We start from the raw sequence: 17,314 nt of genomic DNA, 5'->3' as shown, positions 1-17,314 counted from the left end.
TTGTTAACAGTGCAATAAAAATAACTTCATAGTGTTGCAGGGAAACATTAAAGCCTTTTTGTGTGCTGCTCTCTCCCTTTATAAAAAAATACAGACAATGTTTCTTTAAAAGTCTCCATCTGCAAATCCCATTAGATGTGCATATAAGGTTTCGGATGATTAATAGTTGCCTGCTTTGCTTTGGTTGGAGGGGCTGAGTGTATGCAGGTTAACCCCTCCCTCCCCTCTCTCACATTTCACTTCACAAACTTGTCACTTGCTGCCCGGCACTGTATTTAAAAAGTGTTTCACCCATGTCCAGCGTTTCACAGGGAGGCAGCTGCAGGCCTTGGGAAACCGTTCGGCCCAACTGCTGCATAGACCTGGTTGGGGTTTTCCAGCTGGGACTATGCGGAAGTTTAGTCAAGCTTCCAAACTAACAAATTTGCAATAGAACAAACCAACCATTTTTTAGGGGAGGCAGCGGGGGAGATCCAATTCTGTTTTTCCGTATAAGTTTGGAGCTGTTTTTTCCCCTCTTTTGTATCCTTGAAGCCTGAGCCAAATCCAGTTACGAATCTCGGAGCACGGACAGCATAGAGCCAGGAATGGATCCCTCCGTGAGTAGCTGTATGCGAAGTCCCCGTCCCACTACCCCACTCTGGGGGTGCCTGCGGAATGCCCATTCGGAGCTCAGCACAGCAGCAGGAGCGCATCATTACCCACAAGCACCATTCTCATTCCATCAAAAACCAGACTTTGCTGCATATTCCGATTTCTCAGCCTCTTGTTTGGCCACTGCCCCCCACAGCTTCCCCCGAGAGGAACGCATGTTCGCAGAGCAGCACCCTTCTTTCCAGCATTCTGAATGGCACTTTGCAGCATCTGAGGCCAGAAGGCGGCTAAATCCAGGACTGGCCTTGGCTTCTGGGGAGCTAGAAAGCAGCAGCCCAAACCTAGTGGCTGCTGCAGGGGGCGTGAATGAAGATTATGGGGTATCAGGAAACACTACAAATGAAACTGAGAAAAAGTCATCCAAAAGGAAAAAGGAAACCTCAGGTAGGTGGCATGTCACCAGGGATCTGGGGTAGCAAAGTTCGCAGAGTCAGAACATCTGTGAGGTTCTATAGCAGAGATTAGGAAAGGAAACCAGTGAGAATTACATTTCAGAATTCTTGACAAGGAAAAAGTGTAGCTGGCAACATAGAGCACTACTACTGAACTAGAGTGCTTTCTGTTTGCTACTCCCTTGTGTTTATGTTTGCTTTTCCAAATCTTGGGCCTGAACTAGCTGCCTCCCCACATGGTCACAATGCAGCCATGGTATCCCATATATTGGGACCACAGGCCTTGAATAAGGAGCAGATACATTGCATGGCTGCCATTTGCCCAAGTGTGAAATGATGGAGGTCAAAGAACAGGCAGCCTGTGGGAGTGTGTTAGAAATGGGGAAAAGCAAAACAGGCTCCGGGCTAGTTACTGTCACTAAGATTAAAGGGATTAGAAAAGGATTGAGACACTCAAGAGTAACACAAAATTCACTGGGAATAAATCACTGTCAGATCTCACACCCTGAGTCATAAAGAAGCAGACATCAGGAAAGCTGTGGATCACTGGATTGCTAAATGCATTCTCCTGCAGCAGTGGGTCCTGTACCATGAAGGCTAGCTCCAAGGGGGACACTCATTTTGCTCTTTAACTAGACATCAGGTAGCATCTATATTGCTAGGTGCTGAGAATCTAACAGGAAAATTATGTCACTAATTTTACAAATTATTTGAGAGCTGAATAGCATCGACCTGTCTCTCCATTTTCATTGCCAATGCACCTTCCACTGCAGAATCTAGGCTCTGACTGCTGCTATCTGGAGCTGCCCATTGTAGGAAGCAAAGTTGTATCGCAATGCAGGTTAAATGCAGCCAAACATAGAAGGTACTTTTCAGCTGTCTGCAGTCGAAGATGCCTCCTCCCCTCCCCTTTGATACACATTCCACCTTTGTATCAGTTTGGCTGAGCATTTAATACTTTCAATTCAAATCCAAAGTCAGTGGTTGACTTGATATTAATGACTTGCCCATTAGACATAACCAGGACATGTTGTTTTCAGCTGTAAGGAGAACAGTGAAGATGGGTTTAATTGTGTTGTTGTAACTTGCAAAATGAAAAACTTCCATCTCCTAGTTTTCAAGGATCTCATGGATACTTTGCTATAGACTTGCTGCTGCTGTCAGTGTGAAATATAGACATGGAGAGACTGGTAGTTTCTCTTAAGGAAGCTATCGAGTTAGGTATTTATTATGAGTCCCCTCACTGAAGTATTTGTGCCCACCGAAAACACTGATGCGTTTATTCTCCCAGCACCCTTGGGAAATAGGGAAATATCATCCCCAATTTACTGTCCAGGAACTGAGGCACAAAGAGATTAAATGATTTGCCCAAAGTCACACGAGCTGCCTGGGCAGATCCAAGCATTCAATCCAGATCTCCTGACTTTCTGCCCAAAACCTTAACTCCAAGACCATCCTCTCTCTCTTTCTCTCTCTCTCTTTTTCTGTCAGTGCCATTGTTAGCCCTAATCTCTGCTCGGGAGAGTTTCCCATTTCAGTCCCCTCCAGACATTGGCAGGCTGTCAGTGAGTATCTGAAACAGATAATAACCCAAACCTCTTTGAGTCACAGACTCTAAATTACTCCCTTAGATATTTTATAGTCTCTAGAAACCCAACTTGATAGAAATTTTGGCCATCCAAACCCATAAAGGATTTTCAGGCAACAAACAGCCATAAAAATAATACAAAGAACAATTTTTCCAGAACAGAACAACAATATTGCAAGTCATTAGGGGTTTTTTTTAAAAGAATTTATGGGATTAAGAAGTAGCTGGGACATCTCATTACACTCCAATTAATGGATATCTTTATTCTTAATAGTTTAATGGGATTCCAAAGCATGTCCTCAAGTGTTAAACAGATGACAAATAGTCCCTGATACCCTCCACCCTCTTATTGCTGTGATCAATCTTGCCACTCTCTCCTCCCGCTTGCTGCCAATCCTGTAACCCTGTAAGAGAGCTGTAACCAACACTGCTGCACATGACATCACTGAAATATAAAATGATTCTCTACCCTCTGGCCAACTGTTTTAATTATTCCTCCTTCTCTAGTTTAATACCTTGCACAGACAGTGTCCCAAAGGTGATTCCATTGCTGCTTTCATTTCATTCACTTCTGTGCTGATAAAGCAGCAGATAAAATTAACAGTACTACTCCTTCCCTCTCCTTCCCCTTCCCCAGAATAAGTACAATAAAACAAACAGGGAGGAATTCCTATCACTTTAAACATTCTGGTTTTCTGAAATCTAATGGCAGTTCCTTGAAATGCAGCTGGACACACATTTATAGTTTGTTATAAGTGGGACACGCTTCCTCTCCCCCTTCCTGAGAATTAGCTTCAGTTTTCTTTAGCAAAATCCAAGAGTCCAAAGACTGCTCTCTTCAGAAGTTAGCAGTTGTTAATAAAGTGAAACAGCACTTATCTACCACCTTGAGACAGGCTGCAAGATAATACTCTATTATACAGAGCTATGTGATGGTGTCTTATCACCTCCTGTCTTTGCTGTACTGTAACACAGCCACAGAATTTCAATTATTTGTTTTGGTGCCAGATCCTGTAATTCTTTTTTGATCCATGTTCAGCAGAGGATATATAATAGGGACTTCAGCATTGGGCTCTTTGCTAGTATAGTGCTCCCCAAAAAGTCCAAAACAAGTTTAACTCTGTGATAAACAAGGAGACTTATAGTGTTCTCTCAGTGTAAAAAAAAGATTGACCATTCTGCTTAATCCATGAAAAAAAGTGCTGTAATATTAAACATATTTATGTAACTGCCTAGTTTGGGCAGTTGCAGTCACAGCAATATTAATATGTGCAAGTACTCAGTCATGTACATACCTTACACACGCACACACCCTCCCCTTTTCTACTGACTTTTATTAGTAAGAGGCTCTGGTCTGCCCTGACTGACAACTTAGGTATGCCCAAAAAAGCAAAGGCAGAAAATAGGCTAGAATTGGTTTTCACACCTATCATTGCAGTAGTTCTCCTGTACATCAGTCCTAACATTTTCAATTATTGTCTTTATAGATTTCTCCAGGTTTTCAATATTGTGCAACCGTACCCATCACATATAAAAACGGCTCTAACATGATGCCTTGCAATGACCAATATTACAAAAACCAAGGAGTTTTATAATGACTTGTAACTTATGGTATTCTATGTTTTCCATATGATAAAGTGACTGTTATCAAGTAAATAAACAATGCCACAGGCACTTAACCAAGCTCTTAAATAAAACAACAAATGGTCTGAGTGTCAGAGTGACTAATAAACCCCCGCAGGCACTGACTGTATGGGACATATATGGGACTCTGCGCAAGCTTTGAACAGACCTTCTGTAATCTCATTTTAGACTTTCTGTGCGAAGCATTTTCCAGATGACCACAGTGCAGAAGACATGTCCAGCCTCTCCATGTCTAGCCACACACATTTACAAATAAAATACAGAATCCTGCCAGAAACCCAACTCACTTATATATACAGTTTGGATATTTCAGTTTTCTACCACTCAACAAACTAGAAAACCATGTAGTAAGAACACATCACACTAGAACATAGGAAACAGTACATAAAATTTGGTTATTCTGTTTATCTATCAGCAATTATAAAATGTTTATCCACTGGTAAGCACTATTGAATTTGGGGGAGTTGCACTGATGTAACTGAGAGCAGAATTTGGTCCATTATTTTTATATAAATGAAAACATGTAGAATTTAAATGGGGATGTAGCAGAAATGAGATCTGACTGCAGTGTGTAAGGATTCATTTACAACATTTTACATTCATATGGTGCCTTTTATCCTAGGAAAAGCCTGAAATGTGTTACGAAATTTTCAAAGGACAGTGTCAGATCACTTTAGATGCAAAACATAAGGTTTTATAAATCCAAGGATCAATGAAAATAGCCCTATAATTTTAATACCCAATTAAAATAATCTTAAATTTGGATTTAAGCACTTCCCTGGCAATGTTTGCAACCTAGACATTAGACCAGTGTGCTGGTGCATTAGAACCAGAAAGTGAAATGGTCAGAAATAATCTATAAATAAAACAAACTGACCAGCCTATTTCCCTTTTCCAAACTGAGTGAAGTGTGCAAAGTAAAGGATCAGCAATAACAGTGAGAAGTACATTCAATTTTAAAAATCCTTCTTATCTTAATAATATAATAACACAGGTAAGGAACAGGTTTCAGAGTAGCAGTCGTGTTAGTCTGTATTCGCAAAAAGAAAAGGAGTACTTATGGCACCTTAGAGACTAACAAATTTATTAGAGCATAAGCTTTCGTGAGCTACAGCTCACTTCATCGTAATGCATCCAATGAAGTGAGCTGTAGCTCACGAAAGCTTATGCTCTAATAAATTTGTTAGTCTCTAAGGTGCCACAAGTACTCCTTTTCTTTTTACAGGTAAGGAAATCTACCTCAAAACGTGTGACTTGCCCAACTGTCCCTTGAACAAACTGCTAATTAAATTTTGTATAATGAACTGAGAAGGCACATGGTATAATGGATAGTACTCTAGATAGGGACTCATGAGGCTTGGGTTCTATTCCTGCTTCTATAGCTGAACCACTACTGTGTGACTTGGGTAAGCCACTTCTCTGCTCTGTACCTGTTTTCCCTTTTCTATTTAGCATGTAAACTCTCTGGGGCAGGCCTGGACTCTCACTATGCACATATAGTATTGAGCACAGTGGGGCCCAGATCTTTGTTGGGGCTTCTATAAGCAATACAAATAGTAAATAAGAACATGTATTCTGCAGGAGACCTACAAGAAGATGAAATAAATGCTTAGCCTATTTCTCTGATATTTACTTTTACATTTGAAAGAACATACACTGCTTTGTCCTGTTGCCTAAGTAAAATATTAACCCTATTTATAGACCTCCATCAAATTTCTAACAAAATTCCCATGAGAGCGTTTACTAGTAATACCACTGATTGCAGAGAAACATGGAAGTTTTTCTATGGTTGACCTGCATTTGCAGTCACAGTGCCCTAAAAAGCATGTAGGTTCTAATGTGCTTGTTAACAGCTGCTGAAGTCAGAATTAGTGACAACCTGAGATGCAAATAAAAAGCCAGAGGGCAAGGACAGTGGAAAGGTTGGTGAATTAGTGGCAGGTGTTTCACTTCCACATCTGTGATTAAGACTTGACCAAACAGAGACATGAAGATTCAAACATTCTGGGTGAAATGTGCTGCAATAATTAGGCTGAATTTTCACTGATTTGTGAATGACACATAAAAGGTACCAGATGTATGTGACAAGACAGAATAATCAGAATCCTGTGTGTGTTGAGATGAAGACACAGCACTCTGGAACAATACAATGAGCTTTTCACTTAATGCAGCCCATTTTTGCAGCTTATTAATAAATAATAATACACATGTTGGATATCTAGAATGCCTTTTACCAAGGATCTCAAAGCACTTTGCAAGTTTCAGCTACATAAATCAATTATGAGCTATTACTGTGAAACACCTCTTCAAACTGGCCCATAAGCCATAGATGTCTTCTCTTCCACAAGCCCTCAGACATGCTGAAATATTAAAATAATCAAGATTAAATTCAACATATCAGGAAAAAAAGACAGAAGAACTAACAATGCTGCTGAATTCATTCACACTACACATTCCTTGCCTCCTTATTCCCCTTCCTTTGTGAACTGCCTATATAAATTTCTATTGTAGGGTCTTTGGGGCAGTTACCTTATTTGTTTCAGCTGTTTTTAAATTATCCAGCATGCTGAAGGTGCTATACAAACAGCAAATAAATAATATAAAAACTGTCACAGGGATCCACCTTGCTCTGCTTGCAGCAAACAAATGCTGAAGCTGCAGAAGTCTCTATGAAATCTTTCTTATTTTTTGTAATATGTTTGTAAGCCTCAGTTCCAAATTTCAGTACATCCTGCCTGCACTTATCAGAGTAGCACTGACCTGAACCTGCATTAGGGAAGAAAAAAATGACTATCCCTTCACCTTTCATAGTGATCTTTCCTACACCTCTTTCTTTAGACCTGGGCTATGTAACACATGAAAAGATTACTGCTGCTACTGTCTAGTCTTTTCCGTACAGTTGTCTTTTCATAAGAAAGTGTAAAATGCTGAGTTTAACTGGATTTTTCTGCAGGCATCCACCTGTTGACACAAGTACAGTTAAGGCAGGAAGAAAACATATCAAAAGCCATCAGGTAGCATGCTTAATTGCCCCAGCCCTGTGCTGGCTTGGGATGTTCTTTTACTTTAGCAATTAGACTGTTCTTAACTGTTCTAACAGAGATAATGTTAAATCAAGCTAAACAACTAAGTGTTGTCAGAATCCAGGAAGACTCAGTGGTTTGGAAATTATGATTAACTTAATTGTAATGAAACACCTACAGAAACTCTCTTCCCACTCTGAATGACCTCAGAGGGACCAAAGGAAAACTGGTTCCCTAGATTATGTGGACTTTAAATGCTGATCATGTTATCCTTGAGTAGAGCTACATCTGAAATAGTTTGACAGGTAAAATACCTCCCTGAGGTGCATGCTGATAAGAACTTCTAGTTACTTTAGGAACAGATGTCAGATGAGCCAGCGATCTGTGAAGTCATTTCACGTGGACAACTGAATGCATATGGTGAAAGCCACACACACACACATATCCTGTTAGCTGAGATTTTGGAATCCTGTGACTTGTTCCATAACAGCAAATCTTTCAGCATCTTGCTGTTTTAACTAGATAGAATAAATATGCCCTGAAAGCCTTTAGCATGAGAAAACATTACTTCAAAAACATTATGCAGATACTCCAATGTTTTTGTAACCCCTTTATTAATTGGGAGGAAAAAAACACAGAAATTTAAAAAATGTCAATAATTAAAACTTCAGGTGCATAGCGACTGGCTATGAAACCCCATGCACATCTAGCAACCAAATGTGTCCTTGTACATGTACTCCCAACATGCTTCAGTGCTTAAGCTAATCTCTAACTATTAGGGGGTTAAGATGAGGCCCCTTCATGGGGGGGCAGTTTATCCTACATCTGCCTACTAGGAAGTTTCTTGCACCTTGTTCTGAAACTGTCATAGCCAGGACCTCACACTAGACTCTGATCCAACATGACAATTACTATGACCTGGGTATGTTTCCTTTCAGCTTCTCAATTCAGAGTTCGAGTCCCAAATTCAAGGCGACTCTCCCGTTAAGTTGCAGCTGTTACAGCCCTGATGCCTCAGCTGTTACAAAATGCTACATGCAGCTTTTTTGTACAGATGGTTGTTCACACCAGCTGTACCCCAAAATGCGCAGCAGAAATCAATGCTGGATAACAGCAGAGAGAGAGGCAGTCTATGAGTTATGGGTGAGAGAGAAGCTTTCTGGAAATATTTGTAGAGAAACTGTTCTGTGTCTAACTGCTCAGTGTGGCTGAAGTGGGCAGAGGGTGAAGCCAGGTGAGCATTGTTGCTGCATCACTGCTTGCACAGGCGTGTTCTCTCACCTTTTTTCTCATGGGGGGCAGATTCTGATTTCAATCACACTGGTATAAATCCAGAGTAAATCCCCTGACTTTACTGGATTGACTCCAGGATTTACCCTCTGGCCCATCATCCTTTTATAAATAACTGGTCATCTTTGCCCCTCTACCTCTCTGTGCAAAGGTTGATGCAGATTTTGTCTTGGAAATTTTATGGCACAAAGACACAAGTACTTTTTGGCTCCCATGTGTCTTTGTTGCGTGACAGCTCCCTTGGGGAAAACTTGTTTAATTAAGCTGCAGATGTGAGTGTGGCAGAGATGTGAGATCCAGGAGATGATGGAGGTCTGAAAATGTTCACAGTCTGTGATAAATGCCACCATATCTTTCCCAGTGATACCAGAGGACTTTCTGGGTTGGGATCTTTTTGTGGATTGTGCTGGAGGGAAAAACCTTTCTAAAGCAAGGACTTGCAATATTTCATGTGCATTCTGTATTTTCCACATCCTATGGCCAAAACTCCAAAGAAAAGTAGAGCCAGTTTCCACTTTTGGAAAGGCACAAAAACCACAATCATAATTAAGCAACCAGTCCCTTTAGAAACTCTGTGTGGCATATGGCCCATGCCACAAGCTCCAAGTTACACAGCCTATTCTGTTCCCCAAGATAATCAGCCTGAGGAACAGAGTTAAAATCATTAAAAATGACTGAAATAGTTTCATAACAAAAAAGACCAATGAAATTACCTTCTTTCTAAATTATTCACTCATATGAAGCAAACTGGGAAGCTTCAGCTAGTGCAGAACGTTGCTGCTTCCTTACTTAGACTACACGGGCTACTAATTAGATTCCAGATGCAATTTGTGTTATTGGCTTCAATCACTACAGCCTTGCATGATTTGGGTCCTGGCTACATCAGAGATTGCAGTTCTCCTCATGCTGCCCCTAGAAAGTAGAGAGCAGCTGGGAATCACCTGAGCTGGAAGCTCTCAGGAGCTGGTGGCAAGGGCCTCCCCACATGGGGTCCTCAGCTATGAAATTTGCTTCCTCCTGTTGGTCTGTCAACCCCCAAACTTGTTGACCTTTGGGGAATGATGTGAGGCTGGTCTGTTTACTCAGAGAGATGGCAAAGTGGAGGATTTCTGTGAACATAAGAATGGCCATACTGGGTCAGACCAAAGATCCATCTAGCCCAGTATCCTATCTTCTGACAGTGGCCAATGCCAGGTGCCCCAGAGGGAACGAACAGAACAAATGATATCAAGTGATCCATTCCCTGTCACTCATTCCAAGCTTCTGGCAAACAGAGGCTAGGGACACCATCCCTGCCTATCCTGGCTAATAGCCATTGATGGACCTATCCTCCATGAATGCATCTAGTTCTTTTTTGAACCCTGTTATAGTCTTGGCCTTCACAACATCCTCTGGCAAGGAGTCCACAGGTTCAGTATCCATTGTATGAAGAAATACTTCCTTTTGTTTGTTTTAAACCTGCTGCCTATTAAACCTGTGCAATTGGGTTTGATGCTGGGTGGAATATTTTGATGTGATTTTTCCTTACTTTGTTATTTGGTTGGGAGGGGGGTTAAAGATCAAGCTACAATGAACAGATTGTTACAAATGAAAAACATTTTTTAGAAATGTAGCCAAGGACAATTTCACCAGGTAATGCTGGCAGTTCCTAGCAGAAATTATTGTTAATGAGAGTTGCATGTAATTTCTCCATTTCCGATGGGCAGCACTAAGAGCGAACACATTATAAATCCTAAATTTAAACCTAATGGATTATTCCAGTTGGATTCCTTTGACAAACAAATTGAGCATTTGGTTAATGCTGTTGCATTATACATCCATTGCTTCTGTTATATAATATATATTGCTTCTTCAATCTTCTTTTGTGCATCTCTTGGAATAACTCAATAATAGTACTACTGTTTTTGGGGGGAGGGGGGTGAGAGAGAGAACACTTTATACTGCTCTGAAAATAGGTGAACATTAATTAATCCCCAGAATAACTCCCTTCTTTTTCCAAAATGCTGGCTCCTATGGAACTCTGGGTTCTCCTTGTCTCCCTTCTGGCTATATGGAAAACTGAAACCTGAAGGGCTTTAGATAAGGGGTTGATAGGGGTGGCTAATTCTGAGCAGAGACCTAATGAAATAAATGTATATTTATGTATTTTTATTTGTATATATTTATTAAGCCTAGCTGGAGCTGATGCATCCCAGTTCATGTTACATTTCAGTGAGGTTCCAAAGCTGCTGTTTTGCACTGCAAAGTTTTTGCCAGCCCTGACATCATCACGTCTTCATGATGACTTTCCTAAATGGTGAAGATATTGACAAAAGGCAGAGCTAGAAGTTGGTTAAAGAACAAAATTGAGCGCTGTGGGGAAAATTTACTGCAAAACCCAAAGTTCAGCAAGGCCCAAATGTTCAGGGCAGCTTGGCAAGGTGTACATTGCCTTCTACCGGTGGTCTTACTTCCTCCCCCTCCTCTTCATCCTTCCAACACTGCCAGAGTTTCTGTCTTCCCAGTGAAGTAACCAGATGCTCCCTAACATGTGTCATTTCAGACAGCGATGGAAACACAATGGAAAATGGCATCATTAAACAAATATAGATTTTTTTTAAACAAGCCCTTGAGATGAGGCAAAACATTCCACTGGCTACAAAATCTCTTTCGCTTCCACTGAAACCAGCCAGCTCACATTTCGGTGCTAGAACTTGTAGAAATAGTTCCTGACACAAAAGCATGGACTTTGCCTTTGCACACTGAAGTAGAGGAGCTGTGTCCCTCTGTTGCTAAGAAATATACAATAATTGTTCATTTAAAATAAACTGATCTTTGCATGTGGCTATGGTCATTGTCAGAGCATTTTAAAATGGGGTTTGGACAGCAGCTCTCCAGCTAGGACTTGCAAGACCAGCTTTGGGAAATGTTACTTTCCTAGGGGTATATGACAACTAAGTGTACGATCAGCGAAAAACAGCTCAGGGCAACTCAATAAGAGCTGAGTAACTCTGAGTAACAGGGAAGGACATGATGCCACCAATGCTCTCACCCCATTCTGCCCATTGCTTTATTCACTCTAATGAGCATTTTTCTGTGCTTACGTTCACAACCCAAACACATTTCCACGGGAATCTGCAGACACCAGACCCAACTTGGTTGGGTCTTACAAACCCTGCTTAGAGCCACCAGCTACTCCAAAGTCATTGCCTTGTCAGTACGGGTGGTTACTCAGCACCTTTGCTTCCTCATCCCCCAAAGCTGGATCCTAGCCCTAGTGTGTGCAAATGACATACACCAGTAGAGGTCACCACACACCTCATTAAGTGCACTGGCATTGAAACCAATTCCTAACTAAAATCTGAGGCAACAGCAGTCTAGGTAGGTGATGATGTGTGTATATAAAAAAAGGTAAGTGAAAGGGAAGGACTGATTGTGCTAGCTAGAGACAAACACAATGCAGCCAAGTGATGTGCAAGCTTCCTCCACACAGCTCTGCCTGTGCCCCCAGTGTTCCATCAGTTCTGTGCCTGAACTGACAATAGTGTCCAACTGTGTGACTGATGCTGTGAGGTGGGATGGAATAAGGTCATTAAACAAACTTTCACTTGGGACCTAAACCAGGGTTCTATCAGTTCTCTTTGATGCATATAGCTGTATTAACCATTACGACTGCAACTTATACATAAAGTATGCTTGCCTCTTAGAAAACCAGGATTCCAGTAGGAAACCAGAAGCCAGCAGCAAAGCACGGAAGGAGAGGACAGCTTTCACAAAGGAGCAGCTGCGGGAATTAGAAGCTGAATTTGCTCACCATAATTACTTGACAAGGCTCAGGAGATATGAGATAGCTGTGAATCTGGACCTCACCGAGAGACAGGTACCTCTGGAATATCTGCTTCCTCAGCTGTACCCCCTGACAGGGCTATTCCTGCCTGGACAGAAAGGCGTATGTACAATATATTCACATCGCACCCGTTTCTACTTTTGAAAATGTGCGTAAATATTTGTACACAACCTGAAAAACTTCACAGCAAATCTGACAAATGCATTTTAACATGGAGATAATTGAGAAGCTGATTTCTGGTATTTGGTTAAAAATATACATGTTTAAATATAATTTTAAGCTGCAAAAACCATTTCTGAATGACTGGTGTCTAAGTGGTGTCTTCAGAAGACCTATTCCATTCACTGGCACAAACCAAATGGCTGGTATTTAATAAGAAAGGCTAGGCAGCAGCTCCCAGGGTCTGATAACCAGGACTGAGCTGAGCCTTCAAGGTCCACAAATACTGCAGCATCCCAAGGAGCCCAGCAGTAAATGAAAAAAGGGTGCAGAGAATGTTAGATTCTCATCTGATGAGCAGTCTTCTTTCAGGGTAAGGGAATGTTGTGAACTAACTAGGGAGTATAAGAGTGAGGAGAGTCTGGACTTTATGAGGGTCACTGTGCTCCCAGTTTCTTAGTCTGCTCTTAGGAAGGGTTCTTCTATCAAGGCTTAATAGTTGGGAAATAAAGGAATTAATCAAGTGAAGAAAGGAAAATAGTATACGCTTAGCTGACTCAGATAGGCCTATTAGAAATATGATGGGCAGATGGACAGGTGTATGCATGGAGTATTTCTGGGGGAATTCTCTGTCACTGTGCGTGCACACACTCTGTCCCTCTCGCTCACTATTGCAGCATGCTCAGCGTGAAGGGGCGGGGCTTTGGAGTGTTTCTGAAGAGATAGGCATGGGGCAGGCTCTGTTCCCTCAGTGAATTGTTCCCTTTGTCTTTGTGAATTCCCCCAGGAGTAATAAAACAGGTATACAAATTTTAAGGCTCTTTTACATTGCCGAAGTGGTGTAAAAGAGCCTTATTGTAAAGCACAGTATGGCCTTATAAATGCTTATGGTGCTTTGTGGATTAGAACTGGTCTAAATTTTTGGACTGAAAAAATTTCCTATCAAAATGTGCTCCATGAACTATTTGCCACTGCCCTTTCTGGAGCTGGTCAGTAGCCAGTATAAATCGTGTGTTTGAGTTCCCAGCCCTCACTTGCTCGCTCCTCAATTGCCTATGATGTAACACTGAGTATATGGCTGCATATATTTGTTGCCTCATAACTAGAAATAAAGGGTCAATACTAGCTACATTACTAATAGATAGAGGGGGTTTGGTGATTTCCTCCAATTCTCCCCACTCCCATTCTCCATCTATTGTGTTGTAGTTTAAATAAATTATCAAAATAACTGAAATCAGCTTGATTATATTGTGTTATTTCAACCAAAAAATATGTAGAATTTTGCAGAATTTTAAAATATTGTGTGCAGAATTTTTAATTTTTTGGCACAGAATTTCCCCAGGAGTAATAGAGAGACAAGAGAGACACCTTTTATTGGTCCAACTTCTGTCAGTGAGAGAGACAAGCTTTTGAGCTTACACAGAGCTCTTCTTCAGGTCTTCTTCTTCAGAAGGGATCTGTGTAAACTCGAGAGCTGGTCTCTCACTGACAATAAAAGCTATGACCTTACCCACTTGTCTCTCTAGTATCCTGGGACCGATATGGCTAGGACAACACTGCAAAGGTGCATGCAGAGACAAATAATGGGGAGCTGATGAATAATTCCTTCTTTTTCTCATCCAGGTTAAAGTGTGGTTTCAAAACCGAAGGATGAAGTGGAAACGTGTGAAGGGTGGGCAGCCAGTGTCCCCTCATGAGCATGACACAGAAGATATGGACTCTGCTGCCTCCCCGAGCTCTGAATAGCTCCTCACAAGTAGTAACGCACTGACAAATGCAGGAAGGGTTGTCAGTCAGAGACCTGACACCACACAGTTTAGCAGCAGCTGCATCATTAACAGGTGCCCCTCCCTGCTCAAATCATCTCATACTCCTGTGACTCCGGAAGTGGTGAGCCTTAACATGTCTTGGGGACTGTAAAGGGCCCACAGGAAAGTCCAGAGAAGGGTCTGAATGAACTCTCACCACTGTCATCTTGGCAGTGCCAGTATTTCTTCAAAATAATAACTAAGCCCACTGACTATGAAACAAATAAAGCTGACTGGAGCTGGATGTCTAAGAACCAATACTGGTCTTCAAGTACTCAAAAGATGCAGTTTAGAGGCACCAGTTTAGGGTTCAGTGGGGTAGTAATGTAGCTCCCCAACATATAATCTTATCCAGCATCTCTCTTTGGTCACTGCTATTTGTCAAACTTGAGCATGCCACAGAAGTGCTTTCTTCGTGCATCACTCCACAAGTAACGAACAGTCTGGTATCTACTGATGTTTCTTGTGTCATCCAAACTGAAAATATAAATGTTATAAGCAAGTCTGGGGGGCAGTGGGAATGTCAAGCAAAAGTGTGGCCCTAAATTCTATATAGGCCTCTGGCCATTGGTTTTGGAAGGGATCATTCACACAAGGACAAGGGCTCCAATTAGAGTTGAGATGGCAGGCACCTTGCTGATACACCTGTGTCAGTGAGATACTGGAGGTTTGTTTAATTAATCTTAGTGTAGCTGCTGAAATCAGAACATTAAATCTCACAGGGAATATTTTCATAACCACCGCCACCAAGTATCAAACCAAACATAATGAGGTCATGAATCATCACTGTTCTGCCCTGGACACTGAAATATAGCTAGTTATATCTTCTGAAAGAACGCTGCTCCTTTCTGATGTGTTTGTCATACTTATTTCTGAAACGCCTCTGGGAATTACCTGCTGTTTCCTTTGTTACAACTCAGGACTATCTGGGTGAGCATAAAACAGTGTCCTTTGAAATGATTAGTTGAATTTATCAGTCTTAAGTTCTTGTTTCTTTTTCTCTTGGGATCAAAACTTTCTTCCAATAGGCATGCAGGTATGTTTATGTGAATTATGTCTGAATATATATGTCCATAATGTTCTATGGATAAATATTTACTATAGATGAACTCAGGGCTGGATTAACTCGGGCTATTAGATTTTGTGGGGCCCCTGTATACAAGTCTTTTCCCTAATTTAAAACAAAATTATCACAATTATGGCATCGAAGCTATTAAGTCTATACTAGCCTTTTAATCAACATAAAGCCATTCTGTGGTAATATTTCAGTCTTAAAACATGCAGAATAAAGTTAAGTTAATTCAAAATAGCCTACTTCTCACCTTAGAACAGCTGTTATATTAGTTTATTTCTGGGAGGGAGTTTGGGTGCAGGAGGGGGCTCCATACTGGGGCAGAGTGTTGGGATGAAGGAGAGGGTGAGGGGTGCACGCTCTGGGAGGGAGTTTGGTGCAGGAGGGGATTCTGTCCTGGGTCAGGGAGTTGGGGTACAGGAGGGGGTGTGGGGTCTGGAAGGGAGTTTGGGTGCAGGAGGGGGCAGGGGTGAGGTGGTGACCTGGGGCAGGGGTGAGGTGCAGCCTCTTGTTGGGAGGTGTTCACCACAGGTGGCTCCCAGCCGGTGGCACAGCAGGGCTCAGGCAGGCTGCCTGCCTGCCATAGCCCACTCCATTCCCAGAAGCAGCTGGCAGCTGGTACGTCTCTGCACGCTCCTGGGGGGAGAGGGACAGCATGTCTCTGTGCACTGCCCATGCCTGCAAGCACCACCCCCACTATGAAGACGGTGGTGGGGGCAGGAGCAGCGTGTGGAGCCACTGCCGCCTCTCTTCCCCCTCCACCCCCTCATCAGGGGCCGCAGAGATGTGCCAGTAGCCGGCCGCTTCCGGGAGCAGCGTGGGGCCACAGCATGCAGGCAGCCTGCCTGAGCCCTGCTGTGGCTGGGGCCCCCTTTAGCCCAATGCCCTGGGCTTCAGCCCCTAAAGCCCCTGCATTAATCCAGCCCTGCATGCACTCCTAATCAATATGCAAGCTGATCAAATTAGTAATTAATCATCTAACGAACTTAGTCCTTTTTTCTGTTTCCAAACTTTCCACAGACAGACTAATTTTTGTGAATGTATTCACTGTTTGCAATTGTTTGAGCAGTTTATGCAAACAAATTTTAGCCTATGGATAGTTTGCAAACTCTTTGCTTTCATTGTTTATGTTGTGTGATTGGTTGCCTATGCTGCATGGTATTGTTTCTGCTTCCTGATTAGATGACAAAAGTTTTTAAAACAAAGGAGCCTAGCAAACCACAAGGGAAGAAAAGGAAACAAGCAATAATTAATTATCTTGTTTGTGCACATCCTCTTCAGTATGTAAATCCAGGCACTAGTAGGAAGAACAGCCATTCCCCAAACATCCATGTGTATAAAAACATGTTCATACAAATGTTCATGGATATTGAATTAAAAGGGGCACAAACACAGGCAAACTGACCAGCTGTCCGGAACTCAAATGAAGGCGCATGAACATTATTTTGCAGTATTCAACCAACTCTATTATCCACCCCATGATATCACAGAGTCTGAGCCAGCCCCAAAGTGAAAGGAAATGAGTAACAGCCCAGCTTCCATTTAGGCATTACAAGAAGTAGCTCCATTTTGAAGAGAGCTCAGAATGGTGAGTACACATTGGCTGCCAAACTCCATTAAAAATCTGGCCACTCATTTAGGTGCTTAAAATGGGAGATGAGCAAGAAATGGACCCTTAGTGACCTCTACTGATCTCAGATCTGCACTGGAGCACTAGTAGCCAGCTGATTTTATGAGATGTGTCTGAGGACAGGATCCAGCCAAAACAATCCATAAATCATGCAGCAATTTGATATCAGTGATGTTTGTTTAACCTCATTTTAATCAGCAAACACCAGATTCGGAGGGAAGCACGAGA

General features: G+C 42.0%; 1 protein-coding gene across 1 annotated transcript; it reads left to right on the top strand.

The window, feature by feature from the left end:
- Positions 1–254: 254 nt before the first annotated feature.
- On the top strand, positions 255–15,781 carry MEOX1 (mesenchyme homeobox 1). Its single transcript, XM_038385727.2, has 3 exons — positions 255–1,038; positions 12,278–12,450; positions 14,200–15,781. Exons 1-3 carry the CDS (start codon positions 588–590, stop codon positions 14,320–14,322), a joined length of 747 nt encoding a protein of 248 aa, XP_038241655.1. The 5' UTR covers positions 255–587; the 3' UTR covers positions 14,323–15,781.
- Positions 15,782–17,314: the final 1,533 nt, after the last annotated feature.

The sequence above is a fragment of the Dermochelys coriacea genome, chromosome 27 (assembly GCF_009764565.3).
Source record: "Dermochelys coriacea isolate rDerCor1 chromosome 27, rDerCor1.pri.v4, whole genome shotgun sequence".
Lineage (NCBI taxonomy): Eukaryota > Metazoa > Chordata > Testudines > Dermochelyidae > Dermochelys > Dermochelys coriacea.
This window is presented reverse-complemented; position numbering and strand designations above follow the sequence as displayed.